The 22,672-nt window shown below is 43.5% G+C and overlaps 1 protein-coding gene across 4 annotated transcripts in view; it reads right to left on the bottom strand.

Annotated features, from left to right (window-relative positions):
- Positions 1–3,261: 3,261 nt before the first annotated feature.
- The window catches only part of PTPN11 (protein tyrosine phosphatase non-receptor type 11), an 81,863-nt gene continuing 62,452 nt past the window's right edge, over positions 3,262–22,672 (bottom strand). For 3 of the 4 annotated variants that reach the window (XM_064578408.1, XM_064578409.1, XM_064578410.1), the window contains 6 exons: positions 21,030–21,196; positions 20,013–20,080; positions 19,363–19,514; positions 9,853–9,965; positions 7,929–8,030; positions 3,262–7,249 (listed from right to left, as the gene is read on the bottom strand). In XM_064578408.1, the coding sequence (XP_064434478.1) occupies positions 7,961–8,030; positions 9,853–9,965; positions 19,363–19,514; positions 20,013–20,080; positions 21,030–21,196 (570 nt within the window). In that variant the 3' untranslated portion in view covers positions 3,262–7,249; positions 7,929–7,960. The remainder of the gene's footprint in view (positions 7,250–7,928; positions 8,031–9,852; positions 9,966–19,362; positions 19,515–20,012; positions 20,081–21,029; positions 21,197–22,672) is intronic. The other variant, XM_045887607.3, reaches the window with a different exon arrangement.

Genomic DNA, 22,672 nt, shown 5'->3' with positions numbered 1-22,672 from the left:
TTCAGAAGAGCCTTAAGCCTCAGGAGAGGAACACTTTAAGAACAAAGCCATGTTGGTGAATGGGTGCAGAGTTTTGGTTGGGATGATGATATGGTTCTGGAGATGGACGGTGGTCACAGTCATACAACAGTGTGAACAAAATGGTTAAAACGGTGAATTTTATGTTTTGTGTATTTTACTACAATAGAAATAGTTTGAAAACAAAACAAGCACCCGAGACTGAATCATGAGGCCGCATTCAAATGCCATCATTTGGAAGACTTGGTCACACTGCTAAAACCCAGGGGCTTAGACCACCCAAATTCTCTATGAATAGTCCTGCTTGAATGTTATTGTTCTTTTTTTTTAAGATTTATTTATTTATTAGAGAGACAGCAGAAGCAGGAGGGGCAGAGGGAGAAAGAGACTCTCCAGCAGACTCTGCACTGACCTTGGAGCTGGACACAGGGCTGGATCTCACGATCCTGAGAACATGACCAAAGGCAAAACCAAGAGTCCGATGCTCAACCGACCACACCACCCCAGGCGCCCCATAATGTTATCATTCTTAATAAAGGAATTTTATTAATTGTAAAACTAAATGGCAATTTTTTAAAGTTTTTTATTTATTTAAGTAATCTCCACACCGAACATGGGGCTCAATCTCACGATCCCCGAGATCAAGAGTCACATGTTTCTCAGACTGAGCCAGCCAGGCACCCAAACTAAATTGCAATTTAACTTTGCTTTGTGAGTTTCTATGAAAACACGACGCAGGAAAAAAAATCCTTTGCCTCTACGACATGAATTTTGATTTTTCCCTTAAAAAATGTGATGTTGGTGATGATTATATTCAGAATTAAATGGCTCATTCCAAACCATAGTGTACACTCTAAATTACACAAGGAAGTCCTAGCAAAACTGGCCTAGATGACCCAAAATAGTGAATTTAGACAAGAACTGAACAGTTAAAAATGCAGTGGATAGATACACAGAGACTGGAAACACTAAAATATGTAAAAATGTACTCCATTTCGTTGCAAAAATGTGTCCCTAAAGTTCTAGAAAGCCATCCATATGGATCACGATAATTATTCTTTGTTCAGTGATAGAGATGCAAGAGTTGAACAGAGAAATAGCTATTGTCTTGCACGTTCATTTTTAGAAAGAGATACACACACACACAGAGGTTCCCCACTGGTCAGGAAGAAGCTCAGGCGACCCCCACGACTGAATTCTAACTCCCCCCTAATTCATTCCTCTACGTATTCATTTGACATTAACACCCCGAATATTGACTACTCCAGTCCAGTTAGAACTATCTACCTCAGGGGCGCCTGGGTGGCTCAGTCGCTTAAGCATCTGCCTTCAGCTCAGGTCATGATGCCAGGGTCCTGGGATAGAGTCCTACATTGGGCCCCCTGCTCCTCAGGGAGCCTGCTTCTCCCTCTCCCACTCCCCCTGCTTGTGCTCTTGCTCTGACAAATAAATAAATAAATAAAATATTTTTTAAAAAAAGAACTATCTGCCTCCCCGGCTACACCCAGTGCCTCGAAAGCAGGAACTGTTTTGTTCATCCATTCCTCAGTGCCTAGCACCTTGGCGGGGTGGATTTCATCTTTGCTGAATGGAAGAGAATCTGACCCCCAAATCCCTGCCGGTCCGGTTATAACTCTACAGTCTGATCAGGTAGAGAGGACTTCAAGTCTGAGAAGCACGTGCAATCTCTTTGTCCATACGCTGCCGGCAGGTTTTACAGGGCAATATCACTTTCTCACAACCTTTATTTTAGGAGTGATATTTTCTATCATGATGTCACTTCAGGATTTAAATCATCTGACCTCAAATGACATGAGTATCAGCTCATTGGTAACTGCTGCTATTGATAAAACAGCAAATCTCTATTTTGGACTCATTATCATTTTGCAAATTCAGTTATTTGGAAGCGTAGCTGGGTCCTGGGGAAGGGGGGGGGGGCGGAACGGCACCTGCAGTGAAACCATTCGCTCGAGTCCCTTTATGCGGCCTCTCACAGCACAAGCAAATGGCTGGAGGCAAAGCATACATGTAATGGGATCCAACAGTGAGCAGGTACTTTCTTCAGAAGCTTTTCACTGACAAGAGGACCGAGTCAAATAAACCCTCAGTTCTCTGTCCACAATTGATTTGTTACGGGAATTCCAGCTTTGTCTCTAATCTGCACATTTTCTTGGGGGTTTTTCTTGTGAGTAGGAACTGTAGAACTAGAAGGCTCTTTCAGGACGTGTGGAAGACAAGATATCGTCACTGCCTTCTCAGGATCTCAGGAAGGATTACGGGGAATGAGGCGTCTCCAGGCCGCCGGCGCACCCAACACCTCCTCTGGGACCCCAGAGGGTCACCACCACGGTAGCACAGAGCCCCTCCTCCTAATCCTCATCGTTTGGAAGGACTTGTCTCATCTCTGTCTTTCCTGCTGTCTGGGCAGCCTGCATCTTCAAGCACTGCCTGTATCCGTTAGCATTTCTGCCTTCTGACTCATGCGAGGCCCAGCTCCCACTAGAATGTCACCCCTGGGAGGGTGGCCACCATGTCTGTCTCAGTCACCGCTTGGCCCGAGTCTAGCACACGGGAGGCATCTGGCATTGCCCAGGGGCTCCCTATTTTGTGAATGGCTAGAGGACTGGTCTCACCACCAAAACCAGCTGAATCTGACTGATAGGCGTTAAGTAACTCGGTTGAGACCGAGAGGACAATAGTTGTTTCACAGTGCAAATGAGTAATATGATTCTCTCCTTAGATTTACAGCAGAGAACTGGGAACTACCTGTTTTGTTTCTTGTAAAATGGATTTCTTTCTGCCAATGTTCATGCAGTGCTGTCAGAAGCAGCAAATGGCCTTGTTTGCTTGTGGCCTAAATCTATTCTCAAGGGACAAGCTGGTGTCCTGTGGTATACAATTTACTCCTACGAGCCTCCTCCGTCATCTGCTCTCCACATCCCCACCTGGCACCATTTACATTCAGTTTGTATGTTTCCTGATCATTTCCTGTATGTTTTACAGACATACTTTCTATTCGTTACTCCTAAGTTCTTGCAAATAGAATCCCCTGCCTCCCGAAGCTATTCACTGAGTGGGTGCTCAATAAATGCTTGAGGAACTGACGCATGTATTCTGTATTCCGAGTTATCCTCTAGATAAGAGCTGCTAAATGTCAGCATTTGGCCGGTAGAAGAGGTTGAGTGACCTATAATCCCAGTTTTTCCTGGACATTTCCAATGACGTAAATGACCAATACCATAATATAAGAAAATGGTTTTATTCCTAATTCTTAGTTCCCATACAGTTTACAAATACACGTTTACTCTGATAATACGGCTTTGCAACCAGCAACGCAGTTGAACTAACACCCATAAATACAGGTGGGGAGACCATTAACATCCACTAATGTTTCTCTACATAAACTATTCTTTTCATGTCATTTTTTAAAAACAATTGCAAACAGACTACATAATACGTGGGCAAAAAGGCAATGAAGTGAATGTCTTGAAACACTAAATGTATAATAAACAGTGCATATTATCAACATTTACATGATTCACATCAAAATGATGACATCCTAAAATGTATTCCTTTTAAAGGATAGATTTATCAATAAAATATTACATATCTTTTAATACTCTGGTACAATACTTCATATAATGCAGGAAAATTAAATGTAGGTCTAGTCATCAGCTTAATAAAGGATCCTTTTCCGTTAGCTTTTATTAATAAAAGAATCACAATTATGTCATAAATAAACAGGCAAATTATTAATTACATGATTTGAGGTTTAGGATGAAAACTTGTAGAAATTAGTTTGATATACAGTAAAGTTATACAACACACTAAAACCAACTGTTTAATATTTTTGCCTTGTGTGAACTGCCCATAGTGAAAAAAGAACAAACTTTTCAATGATGGAAGATACAATAAACTGTATTTTGGAACTTATTTTTCAAGAGGAAGAGGGAGAAAGGTTTCAACAACATTAAGGGCTAATACAGATCCTAATAAAGGCATCTTGAAATCAGGGAGGCCATGTGCTTGCTATATAAAACTTTATTGCCCCAACAACATACAGAAAACAGAAACTGTACTGGGTGTGTCCTTATGTCTACAGTCTAAGTTCCCCTTATGGATTAATAAGCTACAACAAAACACTTCACAATTGCATACTCTTTCCACATTCCCCCCAAACTAGAAATAACCCAGGATGTCATATTAGTTCTTCAGACCCTAAAAATAATCTTGATAATCTTCTTGGCTGTTCCAAAGCAACTAGGCTCCATAAAGAAAGTACAAACACCAAGAAAGTCATATGGCAGTTTTCTCATCCCCATTTAGCCGCATCTGAAAAGTCACTGATTCAATGGGAGAGAGGTCCGTGATTTTCAGGAGGGTCACACACTGGAGGTGAGGTGTCTTTTTTATTTATTTATTTATTTTTAAAAAAAAGCTCTTAAGACTCTGAAATTTGTTTTAAAAAAACCCCAATACCATGTGTCAGATAATTTCTTCACCCCAAATATAAAACCCTATGCTTATCATTTTAAAATACTCAACCAGCTACAGGATATTGTGCAAATTTAATGTCTACCAGCAACCCGGGAGCAGCCTGCATCCCTGTATCTATCACACCTACTTGCCAGGTAACCTGATTCAACCTACTCAAGTTCTGACTGCGCTGGCCCCGCGCCCTCTGACCTCCTCACAAACCACCTCTTTCGAACTTTCATTTCCACTACTTTTTAACACCTGCACCTCCAGCTCCCCACATCTTCATGGCCTCTCTCCCTGACTCCAACTCGGGGAGAGCAATCTCATCTGAGAACCTGCAATCCCCTTTTCACCAGACACACGACAAACCTCAACAACCTCGGGACTACTACAATCTTGTCTTGGCAGAAGTTTACATAACATGATAGTTTGCTGACTTCGTGGAGGGAAATCTAAATGAAATCAATGTCCTGTAACAAACAAAGCTAGCCGAGATCAGGCGTTTCTGTTCCAAGCACAAAACAACTTGATCTTAAGCTACAGGCAGAGATGTTAATGCAGCACATATATTTGTACAACCAAACCCTTGTATGCTGGTGAAAGACTTGGCCCCCAAAGTCCAGAGTCTCAACTGTACCACAAAATCAAGGCAAACTAGAAAATTTCAATGTGACAATGCAATAAAAAGAACAGGACTCAAGATCGTTGTTGCACATACTGAACTGGAATCTCTTTCTTTACAAGCTTGACAAGAAGACAGCAGTTATTGACATTCCCCTTAGAAGGTAATTACCTCTGGGCCACACCTGCGTTCTAAAGCCATTCTAGGCTCAATGGAGGGGGGGGGTCAATGTGCATTTTATCTGTGAAAATGGCAGCGAAGGCAGTCCCCAAACTACCTCAAGTTTTCACGGGAGGTAAAGACCTCAGAACAGAAGTACTACCGGGGCTGGATCGGGAGCCAAAGTCAGAAGAATCTGCGTGAGGAGACCGTAACCTTATGGCCAAGTCACCGTGGCATTTTATTATCTTTACAAAGTCAACCAATGACACTTCCACTGAAACATACTCACTGAAGGCTGATTCCACACACAGGGCAAAGAGGATGTCTTTGGAGAAGGCACTTCAGGTAGAACGGTAGCAAATCTTACTGCTTGATTAGAACCAAAATGAACTACTGCTAATTCAGTCTGAGGCAAGGCCTCATGAGGAGCACCCCCTCTGGGCTGCAGCCTGCCTGAAACCACGGGCAGGGAGGAAGCACTGCCCTCTGCGGGGGGCCCCGGGACAGGGTAGTTCTGCTTTCAGATGCTCTGCCCCCTCAACACATCCATCCTTACGAGACCAGTTTCCCCAAGTGATGGCTCAGAAAATATGCTCAGAGCCAGCAGAAGTGGTTCAGGAAGCTTCTAGAAGGCCCTCTATTTCTCAGTTTGACTTCCAGCTTACACCAGCTATTGGAAGCAGCTTCCATTTCCCAACGTCACCAGCAGCTTCTACTTTTGCTAACAACTGCTGTTTTCCTGTGACACTGGTTCTGACAGCCTATTACTCTGGGGGGCCCCCCATGAATCACACCTCTGCTTCATGCGCTCGTGCCATCCCCCCTTCCTGAATCTGGGCTGGGCCTGTGATGCTCTAATCAATAGAGGGCAGCAGAAGTTCTGGGTTTAAGTCTTAAGAAGGCCTGGCCATTGCTGCTTGATACCCTCGGGAGCTCTGAGCTGCCATGTAAGCGGTCCAGCTACCCTGCCGGCGGGGACCCTTGGAACCATCGCATGGAGGAGAGGCCTGGGGACCTGCAGAAAGCAGCCCAGCCACCCCAGTGTCTTTGGGCGACCAGCTGACCACACGGGCAACACCAGCGAGAGGACAGGAACAGCTCAGCTGAGCCCAGCCCAGACTGAAGAAGAACAGGGAGGAGGCAAACAAAAGAAGTATGGTTTCAGCCACTGCATTTTGGGGTGGTTTGTCACCAACAATCGATAACCACGACACTGGTTGGTTATCCACAGATGCGCTTTTTCTAAATACAAGACGATGACTCAAATGAAAAGAAAACATGACAAACATTTTCCCACCACCTCCTTCTCAGCCAACAGGCTGAATGGTGACTGGCGATCCGCTAAGAAGAAAACACACCTTTTCTCCCAAGTTTCCATGATTCTTTTTTCCCATGATTTTTTAATGGCAATGCAAAGGTAGAGAGTCGACTTCTGACAGTCCGGGGCCACTGGCTTAATGATCATTTAGCCAAAAAAAGAGGCCATCAAATGACTTTTCCACTACTGGATAAGCAATGATAAATGAAACTGTTCTCACTCCCACGGGATGTTGTCACCCTTCCCAAAACGTTTTTCCTCTTATAAGTGCCCTGTCATCCCTCACAAAGAGAAAAATAATTGAATTTTTAAGGTTATAAAAAGAGAAGAAAATGCCAATAAGTAGAATTTGAATCACTGTCATCTGTAAAACACAAGAGCACAATTAACTGCTTCCTCAATTTAAAATAAAATTCTATGAAATATAACACTGTCTACATTGTAGAGACGATTTCTTCTTATCTGAGGAAATGAGTAATTGGTAATCAGGTATTGTTGAGTTAGAATACAGTGGTCTTTAAATGGTTTCGAGTTTTGCTTATCCAAAGGTAGTCAACCACAACACAAGCCTTCCAAATTCAAATCATTCTTCACACATACTTTCTTGCGTCTGGTCTTGATCTTTTTAGGGAGAGGGTAAAGGTCCACATCTGGGGAAGAAATAAGTTAGAATTTTTAAGGAGCACACATCTAAAAGTTTCTCAAGGCATTAAACCATTTTTCAAGGAGATGGACAGCTTTTAAATACACTACCCGCTGCAATGGGAATTTCACCGTGCAATACTGAAACTGTGAGTTTCCAACACACATCACGAAGTGGGTCACTGTCTACAGAGGTGACTGACAGGGAAGAGGCGAGAGGAGTTCCCAGCAACAGAGCTCGTAGGAGTGTGGAGGTGAGAGGGGTGCAGGCCCAGGGATGCCAGGGCCCTGGGTCAGACAGCCCGGCAGGGGCCAAGGGGGATGACAACTCGGGCATCCTGGTGCCGACCCTCCAGAGCTGAGTCCCCCCGCTTCCCGGGTCCCCACAGATCATCTCCCAGCATCTCCCAGGGGCACTGACATCTACTCTTGCTCACTGGTACCAACCATCGCTCCACAATGAAGTACCAGCGTGGCCCCTCCCAGAATTAATTCTGTATTTGGTTTCAATCCTTAATGAACTTGAAAATAAATCCAGCTTAGAAAAAGGAGCTTAGGAAGAGAAAAAAGAGGCTGGTTCGTAAAACTTCGTCACGGTGCCCCTCGCTAGAATACTCACAAACGATCTGCCTGCTTAAAAACACCACAAGTGATATCAACAACCGGTGAGTGCCTCCATTTAAATACCTAGGTCTGTGCTGACGTCCTGGTGGGTGTTCTCATCTGAAACTTTTCTGCGGCTGCATCAGACCCACGTTTTCATAGACTCTAGCATTATCTTCTCTCATTCTGAGAAGAAAAAGAAAAAAAAAGAAAGGAAAGAAAACATGAATAAAAACGCCGACCATGCTGTCCAAGCTCGCATGGTATTTATAAAGCACATACTCCATTCTTTGAGGACCCGATACGGTGCAGACACAGGCCCCAGGAGCTGCGTTCTAGGACGGGCTGTAAGACATAAAACATACAGCAATATCAAGCTCAAAGTGGAGTAAGAGCCTCGAGTCCCCGTGCTCTCTGGGGTTGGAGGAAAGCGAGCCTTTTTTCTGGCGGGCAGAGCAAAGGAGGCCTATATGATGAGGCCTTTGAGTAAGACCTTCAAGCCGGTGAGACGCGAGCACATAGAAAGGACAGGTATTCGTTTCACGCAGAGGGATCCTAATGGGCCAGAGGTCCAAGGAAGGAAAGTGCAGGAGCAGTGAGACCCACAGACCCATGTAGCCCCAAACCCAGCTACATGAAGGGGAACAATGAGGGTGAAGCTCAGTGGTGGTGCAGGGCCCTGGGATGGAGGGCCAGTGCATCCGAGGCCAGACTCCATTCTGCTGAGCAGGGAGTGGAGATCAGAGCAGTCTTGGGGGGACAGGGGACCCGGCAGCCATAGATGCCACTCTGAGAGGAACAAGAAGGGGCTTGGGGTCCGGGGTATCCTGCGTTACACCCTGTAAGGAACATGGTGGGAGTGGAGAGGCAGAGAACCTGCCGCACGGCGAGGCCACTGGCAATAAGGGAGTCGTCAGAGTTCATGAGCTCTGGCAATATTCGGGGAACGCTCTCTGGCCAGGACTCAGAGCCCTGACGAGCTGGTGCCAGGGCAAATGACTGCAGATAGCAATTTAAAATACCAACTTTCCCCATCAGTCCACCGGGAAAGGAAAAAGCAGGCAGAAGGAAGAGGCAGCTTGGTGGAGGGAACACTTTTACTGTATAATTTCATTTCAATGTTAACTAGAAGCCAAATGTAAATACAAGCCTCATATTTGCTATCTAAAACGTGTATATAAAGTATTAAAGTCAGCAGGGCTTTAAAAATTCACATCAGAAGCAAACAGAGATAAGACTCTTGGGGGAAAATAAAAAGTAAATGTTATACCACAGACTACCTTAGAATATAGAGAAAAACAATAATTTACGACTGCGGTTCACATAATCGATTTAACAAATGTTCTCCTAACACATGTTTTAGCTTAAACAAGGGGTTGGCAAAGTTCTTCTGAAAAGGATCAGAGGGTAAATAGTTTAGTCACTGCAGGCCATACTCAGTCTCTGGCATATAATATTTTTTGTGCTGCCGTTTTTATTTTCATTTTTTTTAAATATAACCCCTTAAAAACCATTCGTGAGCTGTACAAAAACAGGGCATGGCCAGAATCTGTCCCGGGGGCTGTAGTTTGCAGACTCTTGGTTTAAAGGCTCAAAGTAGATGTCTGTTCTCTGTTGACCAAAAAATTAACAGATCATGACGGTGTCGAGACATTAACGGTCAACTTATTTACTTTTACTTAGCAAAGAGTCTTAACCAAAGGGGTGTTACCCACTTTTGTTGTCTATCATTAACAACAGAAGTTATCCCCACCCCATAAAAAGGAAAATGAAGATTCTTCTTAGAGAACCACCACTTGATATACCGATAACCTCACATAATCAGAAATAGTGTACCAATCGGCCTTTGGTTTAGGTGAATTAAAATTTAGTTCAGAAAGCCACTGACACACTCACCAATCAGCTGGGCAACAATAATGACAGGCTTGTGCTGCAAAGACCTGCTGTTTTTTAAGCTTTTCTATAGGATTGTGTTCAGGTAGCAAGAATGCCCTTCATTATTACTTACTCTGCACAAGATGGTGTTGGGGTACAAGGCGGGAGGGGACTCTGATCTCCACTTGTCTGGTCCGTTAGAGAATACTTAATATTTGTGTATTCATGCCCTTTCCTCTTGCTTTTCTGAAAAGTGAAGATTGCATATATGAGGAATTGGACTTTTTTAAAGGGAAAAAGAAGCAAAGAAGGCATTTTACCAGAGAGAGACGGACAGACAGGCAGACAGAAAGGCTGGACCCTAAATAATGATATGTTGATCAAATGTCAGGGAATTCACCTCAATGTAAGTAACACCGTACAAGTGAAAAGTACTTTTGAACCATGTAATTCAAAAGCACAGAGTCATGCATTAACAACTTAGTATATTAAATCAAATGTATCTCTTTCTGAGCTAAGAGAGAATTCTCACTTTCTTTGCCACATTAACATCTAATCATTTCATAGTTCACTTGCAACACATTTAATGATTCTCAGATAAACAGCTGGGAGAAGAGTTCCAGAAATAAGTTCACTCCAAGTAAAACTGGCCCACAGGTACAGAGGATGGTAATGCTTTAGTGTCTCTTCCCCGCCTCCCACCCAGAAAAGACCCTAGCACCTTTAAAACTTCATTTTTGGCTCTAATGATACTCTTGAAAAAAAAAAAAAATTGGCAAGGAAAACCAGCAGAATGTAATCTCATTACAGATGCAGAGTGAACTGTATTTGGTAGGAGTCCCGGTTAGATGATTTATCACTCTTCACTCTTAAGTTCACCTAAAAACAACCAATTCTGAAAATCGAACCCACCAATCATCATTATATAATGTTGCCTTCATTCTAGGATTATTCAAGAAAACCAGCAAATATTAGAAAGCGTGCCCACATCAAATACTGACGTGTAGCAGAGACTTCCATTCGGCGCTGGGAGAGGGTAAATTGGTGCGCTCTTAGTCTGAACTCGCAATACTGACCAGTTAGTATCCAGTAATAACAAAACTATATTCGACAACCTTGAACATTCGCTTCTTGAGAAACTCACACACAGAAGCCTAGAAGGGCTATGAAAGGATGTCTAGGGACATGTTATTCTTAATAATGTCTACACCAAGAGAATGAATCAATGTGATGTATTCCTATCATGAAATAATCTGCAACAGTGAAGAGGAGCAACAAAAAGAGAGACTGTGTGTGTATCAAAACAGGTGTCATAATCAATGTTAAGTGGAAAAACACAAATTACAGAACAATAAAACAGTAAGATACCATCTGGCTAAACATTTTAAACGTATAAAACAATGTTATCTACTATGTGTAGATTATTGGTATTTGTATTTTAAAATATAAAAAGAGACTGCAAGCAGGGGTACCTGGGTGGCTCAGCTGGTTGAGCGTCTGACTTTGGCGCATGATCTCTGGTCCTGGGATCGAGCCCTGCGTCCAGCTCCCCACTCAGTGGGGAGTCTGTTTGTCCCTCTCCCTCTGCCCCTCCCCCTGCTGGCACTCTATCTCTCTGTCTCAAATAAATGAATAAAATCTTTAAAAAAAAAGACTGCAAGCCTAGTGATTGCCCTGGGGTTCCAAGGATAGAAATGAGGGGTGCACTTGGGCTGACAGCTGTACCTGCCACATTTGATTGCTGTTATAAAAGGAAAAAGAGGGGTGCCTGACTGGCTCACTCAGAAGAGCGTTTGACTCTTGATCTTGGGGTCGTGAGTTAGAGCCCTACGTGGGGTGTAGAGATTACCTTAGTAATAAATAAATAAGTAAATGGGAAAAGACTTGGGACGAAATGTGACAAAACGTCCAATTTAGGTATAGTACTATTACTTTAAATTTTTTTCAAAATGAAACATAAAACAAATTTAAATTCACTGGTGAAGGTTCTTCTTCCTCTCCTTACTCAAAACTCATCCCAAAACAGTAGAAAATCTTATTTCACATACAACAAGAGTTGTTACGACTCTAACCTATAAATTCTAAAGCATCTCTGCGACCATATGTGAACATGGGACCAAAATAAAAAGGCAGCTGGACAGCCTAAGAGATTCCCTGTCTGACTCTCCACAGAAAAAGCCTGACATGAACAGGCAGCTAGCTGCTTGCTGTCTGCCTCATCGTGCTGTCTGCAACCGTGTGGAAAAGGAAGCGTCCTGAAGGACGACTGGGTGCCCGGGCCCCTGGATGACCCCATGGAGCCGAGCTGCCCACTTCCTTCCCAAATGGCCTGCCAGCTCAGATTTTTACGTTAGGAGAGAAGTGAGCTTCTATCTTGTTGAAGCCTCTGTTATTCAGACTCTGTTAAGGCAGCCCAACCAGTTTGTTAACTGACCAAGCAGCCGTCACGGAACTTACAGTCTAGGGAAGAAGTTGCAGAAAAGAAATCCAAGGAGAAAACGTTTTGCTTACTCTACACAGTATTTTAATGTTTTGAACAACTGTTTTTAAAAATCGGAAGGCCTTAAAAAGCAGTCACAGATTTTTAGCACTGAAATACTGACTTCCACAGGAAACAATTTTTTTTTTTTTTTAAGATTTTATTTATTTATTTGAGACAGAGAGAGCACATGAGAGGGGGGAGGGTCAGAGGGAGAAGCAGGCTCCCTGCCGAGCAGGGAGCCCGATGCGGGACTCGATCCAGGGACTCCAGGATCATGACCTGAGCCGAAGGCAGTCGCTTAACCAACTGAGCCACCCAGGCGCCCAGGAAACAATTTTTTTAAAGCTAGAATTTAAAATGAAACATGAAGTGGAAGACCTGGCAGAGAACATCACTTATTTTAAAACTTATTCTGGACAATTGGGCACCGACTCTTGGTCTCAGTTCAGGTCTTGGTCTCAGGGTTGTGAGTTCAGGCCCTGTGTTGTGATCCACACTGGTGTGGAGCCTTATTAAAATAACTTAAAAAAAAAAAACAGGGGAGCCTGGGTGGCTCAGTCGTTAAGCGTCTGCCTTCGGCTCAGGTCAGGATCCCAGGGTCCTGGGATCGAGCCCCGCATGGGGCTCCCCGCTCAGCGGGAAGCCTGCTTCTCCCTCTCCCACTCCCCCTGCTTGTGTTCCCTCTCTCGCTGTGTCTCTCTGTCAAATAAATAAAATCTTAAAAAAACAAAAACCTTAATCTGGAGTTGAAAAATCCTACCTTGTTTTTTTTTTAAATAAAAATGTGAAATATACAATCAATAAGTTGAAGCATAAGCTTGCTTTCTACTCAACACTTTTTTTAAAATTGTGGTGAAAGGAAAACAACAGATAACATGAGATGTAGGCTCTTGACAAAATTTGGGGTGCAGAGGGCAGTACTGTCAAGGATGTGCGATCGGTGGGCAGCAGGCCGCCAGAACTCCTCCGTCTCATGTGACTGAAACTCTATACCCGCTGAACAGCAACCCCCATCTCTCCTTCCCTACTACTTTCTTGAAGGGAAAAAAAAAAAAAGTACTTCTACATAAATTACAAAAGAATTTTCTAATGGGGAATACTTAATACAAATGAGACAGGAATTATTTCAATGAATTAAGTCACTCAAAGAAAAACATAAAAATGTTGGAGCTTCTTAGCTTATTGAGAAAGAACAAGAAATAAAACTGATCCACAAATCAGATGAGTTTATTTCTGAGTACTGTGACAGCCCAGGCTGTCCATATAGAACAAGAAAAAAATCTCAGGGGATAGGGGTTGTTTTGATTTTAGGGGGGGCGGAGGGAGACTTGTTACAGAGCCCTAAAAAAATGGTCTGAAATTGATCTATCCTTCACCTGGATTCAAGGACACAGCAGAGTTACCAAACTTTTTGTAATATTTATAATAAATCTTACGGGCTTGACAGTTGATACAGTCAAGGTTGAGAGGAGGGTCCAACCACAAGTCTCAAAAATCATCTGGCATTAAATATCCTGCCATGTGAAGTAATTGCAGTCCATTCTTAAACTGTAAATTACAAAAAAAAGCCTGTGGTGCCTGGCTGGCTCAGTTAGTAGAGCATGCGACTCTTGATCTTGGGGTCGTGAATTCGAGCCCCATGTTGGGCATAGAGATTACTTTAAAAAAAAATTAAGACTACAAAATAAAGCATATATTAATTAAAAAAAAAAAAGAAAAGAAAAGCCCCAAAGCCAAGAGCAGGAAGAAAGGATCAAATGAAAATGCTCTAGGGGCATCTGGGTGGCTCAGTCAGTTAAGTGTCCAACTCTTGATTTTGGCTCAGGTCATGATCTCAGGGTCGCTGAGATCAAGCCCCATGCCATTCCATGCGGGGGGCAAGAAGCCTGTTTAAGATTCTCTCTCCCTACTATGGACTCCGAGAAACAAACTGAGGGTTTTAGAGGGGAGGGGGGGTGGGGGGATGGGTTAGCCTGGTGATGGGTATCAAGGAGGGCATGTATCGCATGGAGCACTGGGTGTTATATGCAATGAATCGTGGAACACGACATCAAAAAAAAAAAGATTCTCTCTCCCTCTCCCTCTGCTCCTCCCCTCCCCTGCTTGTGTGCACATGCACTCTCTCTCTCAAAAAAATAAAAAGAAAAGAAAAAACAGGATAAATAGAGAGAAGAGACAAATCTTCCTTACAAAGGAATTCTAAATAAGTTATGTAGAAACTACCCATTCTAGAAGCTGGAGCTTAATTCCTCCCCTTCCTTTGGGTATGGTCTGCACTAAATGACTCACTTCCAAAGAATAGAGTAAGGACAAGGAAAAAGAGTCACTGTTACAGTGAGAGAAATCTGGCAGACACCACCTAAGCCTAGTGATGAAGGTTAATATCCCCAGGCCATGTTGTTATCAGGTGCCCCTTGAGTGATGAGAAGGGCACCTCGCAACTCACCTTATTGGTACTCTGCCCAAAAATCCATTACTCTAATCAAATCACGAGAAAACATGAGACAAACCCACACTGAGGGGCATTCTACAAGATACCTGACTAGAACTCTTCAGAAGTGTCATGGTCATGAGAAACAAAGACTAAGAAACTAGTACAGACCCACAGGGGCACTAAATTCAACGTGGGATCCTGGACAGGATCCTAGAACAAAAAAAGGACATTCGTGGGAAAACTGGTGAAATCCAAATAAATCGCAGAGCTTAGTTACCAGCAATACATCGGGGTTAATTATTTAGTTTTGATAAAGGTACCATGGTTATACAAGATGTTAACGTTACAGGAAATGGATGATGCACACATAGGAACTCTGTATTATCTTTGCTACTTTTCTAGAAGTTTAAATATTATTCCAAAATAAAAAGTTAATTTAAAAAAACTATCGGAGGGAGGAGAGTATGTGTGTGTATATATATATATACACCTCATATAATATATAAACCTCATATAAATATGAGGTTGTAGAGCAAGGGCTCAACTAGAGCACGAATTAATTAGCAATGAGCCACACAAATAATGCTATACCAGTACAAATAAGCACAGCCAGTACCCAGATCTTGGCTTCCAAATACCACTCTACAATAAAGAGAATCAGGGCCCCTATGAAAAACAGCTGGGAAAGTACAGGATGAGTCTTCATATTCTGGTGTCAAAAAGTATAAGGAAGTGAGATGGGGGCGCCTGGGTGGCCCAGTCGGTTAAGCGGCTGCCTTCAGTTCAGGTCATGATCCCAGGGTCCTGGGATCGAGCCCTGCATCGGACTCCCTGCTCAGCAGGAAGTCTGCTTCTCTCCCTCCCTCTGATCCTCCACCCTGCTCTTGTTCTCACTCGCTCTTTCTCTCTCAAATAAATACATAAAAAATCTTTAAAAATATAAGAAACTAAACAAATGAATGGGGGGGGGGCAAACAAAGAAACAAGACTTTTTTCCCCCCCAAGAAACAGACTCAACTACAGAGAACACACTAATGGTTACCAGAGGGGTGGGGGATGGGTGAACTAGGTGAGGGGATTAAGGAGGGCGCTTGTGAGGAGAACCTGATATTGTACGTAAGAAGTGCTGAATCAGTAAATTCTACACCTGAAACCAAGTTTACACTGTATGTTAACTGGAATTTAAATAAAAACATCATTTTAAAAAAAGGAAGTACTCAAAAATAGGAACTATCAAAAGAACGCAAGAACCAATTAGAACAGGTGCCCAACTAGCCAAATTTGGGACAATTTAAGCAACAAAATAAATAGTAATGAACTATCACCCATTCTGACATGAATGAATGAATGATGAATGAATGAATGAATGAATGAGAAGGGAAAGCTCTTCCTTAGAGAAGGCTCCCACCTAATAAATGAAAAGGGAATTAAGGTCTACGGCCATACCACCCTGAACGTGCCAATCTCGTCTGATCTCGGAAGCTAAGCAGGGTCAGGCCTGGTTAGTACTCAGATGGGAAAAGGGAATTATGGACGTAGGAAATCACCACTGGGCAGATATCACAGGACTAATTTTTCCAGGCAAGAATAGTGAATACATGACATGTAAAATCAGTGGGTAAAAGGTATGATGGAAAGGAGGTTATTTATATAGTCTCATACATCTTCCTGTAAGATATTAATTAAAAAGGGGGAAATCGTCCCTGTATGGTGGAGAAAGAGAACATTGCCAGTCGATGAAATGCATCAATAGAGGTGCTCCTGATGGGAGGTATCAGGATGCAACATCACTTCTGTGCCAGGCCTGTCAAAAACACAAGACCTGAATCTAATCGAGAAAGCACATCAGACAAATCCAAATTGAGGGGCATTCTACGACATAACTAGCCTGAACGCTTTAAAAATGGCAAGGTCGAGGAAGATGAAGACTGAGAGACTGTCCCAGACGAAAGTAAAGAGACTTGACAACCACATGCACCAGGGGACCCTGGACCACAGAAAGACCGGAGGAGGACAAACTGGCAAAATTTGAATATGGTCCGCAGATTAGAAAACAGTGCCGTATCAATGCTAGCTCCCTGGTTCTGCTCATTTCACGATGGTCAGGGAAAAGAATGTCTTCATTTCTAGGACACACACGTCAGAGTATTAAGAGGCAAGGGCGCACAAATGGTGGCAACTTAGGAGCATTTCATTTTTAAAAGTACATATTGTATATATAGAGAGAAAATACAAATGAATGATAAAGTGTGTTAAAATGTTAACAGGGTGAAGGGAATTCCATACACTGTTTTTGCAAATTAAAAAAAAAATTTAATATTGTTAAGTGGAAGTTAACAAAGAAATCTACTTTCAAGTAAATGGCAGAGTGTGGGAAGAATCCTTTATAAAAACTTGAGAATTTTCTCAAGCTCGCCTCACTTGCACCTTCCCCTGGACGCCCCCCTGTCTCTGCTTCGCCTCCTCCTGGTGCTACTTCCTGCTTCCATCCCCGGGCTCACCACCCCTGAGGCACTGTCTTTTTTCATTTACCCTCTTTGGCAAATTCCTTCAATCCAGAAGGTCCTTAACTCTTTAGAATTGTGGAAATGATGGTATTTAAAAGGATTAACCAATGATCCTAAACGAGTTTCATTCTTTTGCTTAATTTAAAACTCAGGCAGCTTCACTGTTTAAGGAACATGTTCTGTTTTTGTCTAGCTCCTCCCGACCCCCAAAAACAGCAGTGATAAAGATATTTTTAAAGGAGCTCCTAAATCCAAATTACAACTTGAGATTTAGGGTCAGAGAGACTATATATGGTAATGAGAAGATGTGAAGTGCTATCAAGGATGGGAGGGGAAGGCCCTCAAGTCGCCAAAACAAGAATAAATAACAAAGCTTCTGAATGAAATAAAGAGAGCTTTTCCCCCAGCTTTTCTAAACAAGATTACATTATATGCCTCAAGATATTCCTGAATTTGTACCAACTGTGTTTATACTGTTTATAAATACTCTTTGTATTTATTAGGAGGTCCTTCTCTTTGGGGAACTTTATGCTTTAACTATTCCTGGCCCAAATTCAGAATAACTGGAAGACAAATACAAAATAGCCTATAGTGGGGCACCTGGGTGGCTCAGTTGGTTAAGCATCTGCCTTCAGCTCAGGTCATGATCTCAGGGTCCTGGGATCCAGTCCCACGTCAGGCTCCCTGCTCAGCGGGGAGTCTCCTTCTCCCTCTCTTGCTCCCCCTGCTTGTGCTCTCTCTCTCAAATAAATAAAATCTTCAAGAAAAGAAAGAAAGAAAAAAGAAAATAGCCTGTAGTAACTATTAAATATTTCACAACACTTAACGATAACACCAAGTCAGATTTAAAGCACTAAAGGTCAAAACTGGTACTTTGTTGATTATTTGACCTTACATATCTATACATACATACACTATTGCTGAAGATGTTTTTGTACAATAAAACAATCTGGTGTTTGGGTTTTTTTTTTAAGATTTTATTTATTTATTTGAGAGAGAGCGGGGAAAGGAGCATAGGGAGAGGGACAAGCGGGCTCTGCACTGAGTGCAGAGCCCGATGCCAGGCTCAATCTCACAGCCCTGAGATCATGACCTGAGCCGAAACCAAGAGTCGGATGCTTAATCGACTGAGCCAACCCAGGTGCCCCTCTAGTGTTGTTATGTGAACTGAGAACCTACTAAGCTAACTAACAGGTATCTTACTTTGGCTAGCCAATCTTTGATAATGTGGCTGCCATTCTGCTAGGCTGGAAGTCTCACAATTTGCCAGCAGGTACCATTCTAAGAAGCCGGGTTCTCTGGAAGGCAATACACAGGGTAAAGCAGGCAGGCAGGTATCCGTGCTGTTCAGACACTTCCTTGTCTGCAGCAGAGCAGCGGGGCTGAGGGGGGGGGGTGGGGGGAAACGCCCAGATCCCCAAAGGAGCAGTCTCCTCATTTTCCTCCTCTCAGCGTATTCCTAATTAACTCAGCTTTGTGTCTGTTATGAATAGCTTCAAATGGAAAGGATCCAACTCCACATTCTTCTTCATTATGCATGGCTTATTAAAATTGAAGTTTCACTGTTTCCAACTCAACCAAATTGATGGTTCAAACTGCTGTGTGCTATGAAGAGTGAAGCATTCGTTTAAAAGATGGGATCCAGATAAAGACGGTCCGGATCTAAACCAGAACAGGCTGGAAACTTCGAGGCTTTCAGTTCCAAACTTACCGTGTGAAAGTCCTGGGGTCTGTCTGGGAAGATCCTAACCTTTCCATGGGGCAGTTCCCCAATCTGCCAGGCCAGAACGATAGCAGCTACCTCCCTAAGCTACCCCCTACTGAAATATCAGAGTTGTGAAGAGAGGCCCTTCCTGGTTGGGAACGAGTTTCCCATTCCCAAACAATGGCAGCTGTCTCTCAGAGGCTCATTCTGCTCAAAAGGAGAGCATATCTGACTGAGCTGCCCAGAAAAGAAAATGAAAATCTTACGGGGCGCCTGGGTGGCTCAGTTGGTTAAGCGACTGCCTTCGGCTCAGGTCATGATCCTGGAGTCTCTGGATCGAGTCCCGCATTGGGCTCCCTGCTCAGCAAGGAGTCTGCTTCTCCCTCTGACCCTCCCCCCTCTCATGTGCTCTCTCTCTCTCATTCTCTCTGTCTCAAATAAATAAATAAAAATCTTTAAAAAAAAAAAAAAAAAGAAAATGAAAATCTGCACTCCAGCCCCTCCAGGATTGGTACCTGCTCTTCTTCAATCCTGCGCTGTAGTGTTTCAATGTAATGCTGGACGGCCATATAGATGAATCGGTACTGTGCTTCTGTCTGGACCATCCCTGACCTCTGAGACCGCACCATCTGAATGGTTTTGGGAACATCGATGTCACAGTCGACGCCTGCAAAGCAAGCACCATGAGGCACTAGGAGAAACCGCAGCGCCGGGATGAAGTGGTGTAATGCACAACTTTTAGCAGACTCAGAAATAGAGCAAATTTAGTCTTTAATGTTCTAACTGAACGTGTTCCAATGGCTACAATGGCCTTCTGACCGATACAAATGATTCCAGAAAATTACCTGAGAAAGTGTCGGAGGTCGGGACCCCCTCACTTTCCAACCCCATAACGTCCAGCCAGGATGAGGTGGGTGGGCAGAGACCACCGAAGCACATTCAACAAAAGTCCCCGGCAGTGGAACCCATAGCTCCTAAGCTTTATTTTATGTCAAAAGCTCAAATAGAATCAGTTTTGTTCTCTCGTAAACATACTGAAAGTCAAAGTCTTCAGCCCAGATTTTGTGAAAATGTTTTAACATTCAAATTCTCTCCCCCGGGCTATTTTCACTAGCACATAAACTAAAAACAGGAACTATCGCTTCTTGCCCTCCAGATGACCTACCTTTCTCTCTGATGATGTCAATAAGGATATCAATCACAATGAACGTCCCTGTCCTGCCGATTCCAGCACTGTGGGCAGAAGGACAAAGAGCAATGACAATGGAGTCGTTCATGGGGGTTTCAGACTCAAAACCAAGCTACTAATATTAACAGAAACAATGTCTGCTCTTGGGAGTATTTATAAGATTGTCTATTTGAATAGATTAGCTAAGAGCACAGGGCTTTGGAGTTAGTCCAACCTATACTTGGAGCCCAGCTTCTCCAGTACAACGTGCCTGAGGTAAGTCCCATACCTCTCTGACCCTCAGTTTCCTCGTCGGTGAAATGGGGATAATGGTACATACTTCACTAGGTTGTTGTGTGGCTCAAATGTCAGTAATGTATGGAAAACACTAAGCTCAGAGGCTGGAATGGAGCAAGTGCTCAATAAACAGTAGCTTTTAAGAAAGCGAATAGTTTCACACGCAGCTACTTGCCCAATGTATGGATGAGCTTTGGGAAACTAAACTTTCCCCGGTATAACCACGAAGCCCAGACTTGGGTGCCAGCAGGCTGTAAACCGTGGTAGAGGCCACGGGCGGGGCTCCAGAGCCTGGGTGGGGAGTGGTCCAAATCTTTTGAAGCAAACAAGTGTCTTATCGGGGGGGAAACGTATCCTATTTCTGTGGCAGAAGAGAATAGGATCACAATCAAAGCGATGAATTCTAAATCACCATATTTTTTAAAAAAAGCAAAAAACACAAGCAGACATTACTAGACTATGTAAGGGCTCCCTGAGGATAAGGATCAAGTTCACCACCCTCTGCCCGGCCACCGCCAATACCTGGCAGTCCCGTAGGACCCATGAGAAAAATACTCTGGGGTCAAAGTGTCCCTTAATGCAGTTTATGCATGCCTCAAACAGAGATTAAATTTTTCTCACAGTTCAAGAAGCTGGGGTGAGTAGGTAAAAGCAAGCCCTAGTGGCATTAAGAGCTGGGCCAGGCTGCTGCCCAGACAGGGGGCAGGGGCCGGTCACCTGCAGTGAACTACCACAGGCCCTGCGTCCATAATGCTCTCTTGCTTATGGTGGACCTCCTCCAGGAAGTCCAGCACGCCCCCAGGGTCACTGGGCACTCCGTGGTCCGGCCAGGTCCGAAAGTGGTATTGCCACACGGTTCTCTCTGTATTCCCCTGGAGTAGAGCCAAGAAAAACCAGAAAAGAATTAAATAAATCAAGGGGTTGAGGAATCACCCAGCTCTGATCTTGCCCAGACCTGGGCCAATGGAGCAGGCCAGCACCGAATCTCCTCACGCTCCATTTAAAACTCAGAGGAGTTTCCCAATCACGTCCCCTTTTGGAGCTGGCTGAGCAATCCTGAAGGCAACTCTTTGCCTCTGTCCTAAGAACCGAAATGTCCAGTTCAGCAATTAGCTCCTCAGGAAGCTATAACCTGAGTCACCTTTCTAAATCCTCGGTAGCAGGCAATGTCCCCGTTCCTCATCATCCGTGTGTAGTCCAACTCAGGGGGCAACTGAAGCCTCTGGACCTGGGGCTCTCTTCCCAGCAGATGAGAAAACAACTATCCTCTCAAGACACGTGTTCCTCTTTGTCTTTTTACACCCAGCCCTCCTCCCCTCTCCCAAAACATCCACTTCTATTATTACATCATAGTGTTTTAACCTTCTGTTCAATGCAAAGTAGATAGAAAGACAAGCTTTGTGATCAGAAGGCTGGGTTTAGGCCCAAACCCCACCATTCATAATCACTGTGGTCTCCAGACATCTCTAAGCCTCAATTTCTTCATTTGCAAAGAGGAATAATAATCTCTCTTGCAATACCACTGAGAGGGATTAAACAAGACCAGTTAAACACATAGCCACTCCTTGGCAGCAATAAGAGACTCAGCCACCAGTGCTCTCCTGAGGAGAGGGATCATTAACAAAGGTCAAGACTACAGAAGACCAAAAGCACCACGTTCTGGGTCCACCCAGATGAGGTCGCTGTAGCAGCACTGTTGACTGCCCCATCTTCGTCCTCTGTAGCTGAAGGAAATCCAAGCTACTGATGTTTTTAAAGGAGATTTAAAAAAGGAAGAAAAACGAAGCCAGTGTCCACTACCAGTGACCTTCAGGACATCCAAGGAATCTGAACCACAATTAAGATCTTTTCGTGAATCATGTGCATTTAATTTACTGATATCACGATAAAAATTTTTCTTGATGTTACCAGTTAGCTAAAACTCAGGGGCTACACAGGAAGGACAGTCAGGGAAGGAGAGCCAGCTGCCCAGCACAGCCCTGCTCCTCCTCCTTGGTAAATCTCTGTCCCAGGAGATCTCTGACCCAACCCCTCCCTACTAGGAAACTTAACGAGATCATGTCACAGCACTTTAGAAAAAAATGTAATGTGTTCTATAAAAAGCAGTTAACATGTAACCAATAATTCTGGAGAAATCACCTGTTCTATGACGGCACCTGAATCCACGGGTATAAAACACAAACCCAGATGCCAACATTTCCTGTACCTGATGCTTAAAAACCACTGTTAGCACTAAAACTGAAGAAACATCCACCTGCTACTCAGAAACACCTGATAACAAGCAGATGGGCGGTTTAGCCTAAAACTGAACAAACCTATGTGGAATCTCTGGCCAGTGTCCTCTAAATCTCTTCCATTTC

This window comes from Mirounga angustirostris, unplaced genomic scaffold, assembly GCF_029215605.1.
Source record: "Mirounga angustirostris isolate CCGP_5_RB_7025 unplaced genomic scaffold, mMirAng1.0.hap1 SCAF_14, whole genome shotgun sequence".
NCBI classification, from domain to species: Eukaryota; Metazoa; Chordata; class Mammalia; order Carnivora; family Phocidae; genus Mirounga; species Mirounga angustirostris.
This window is presented reverse-complemented; position numbering and strand designations above follow the sequence as displayed.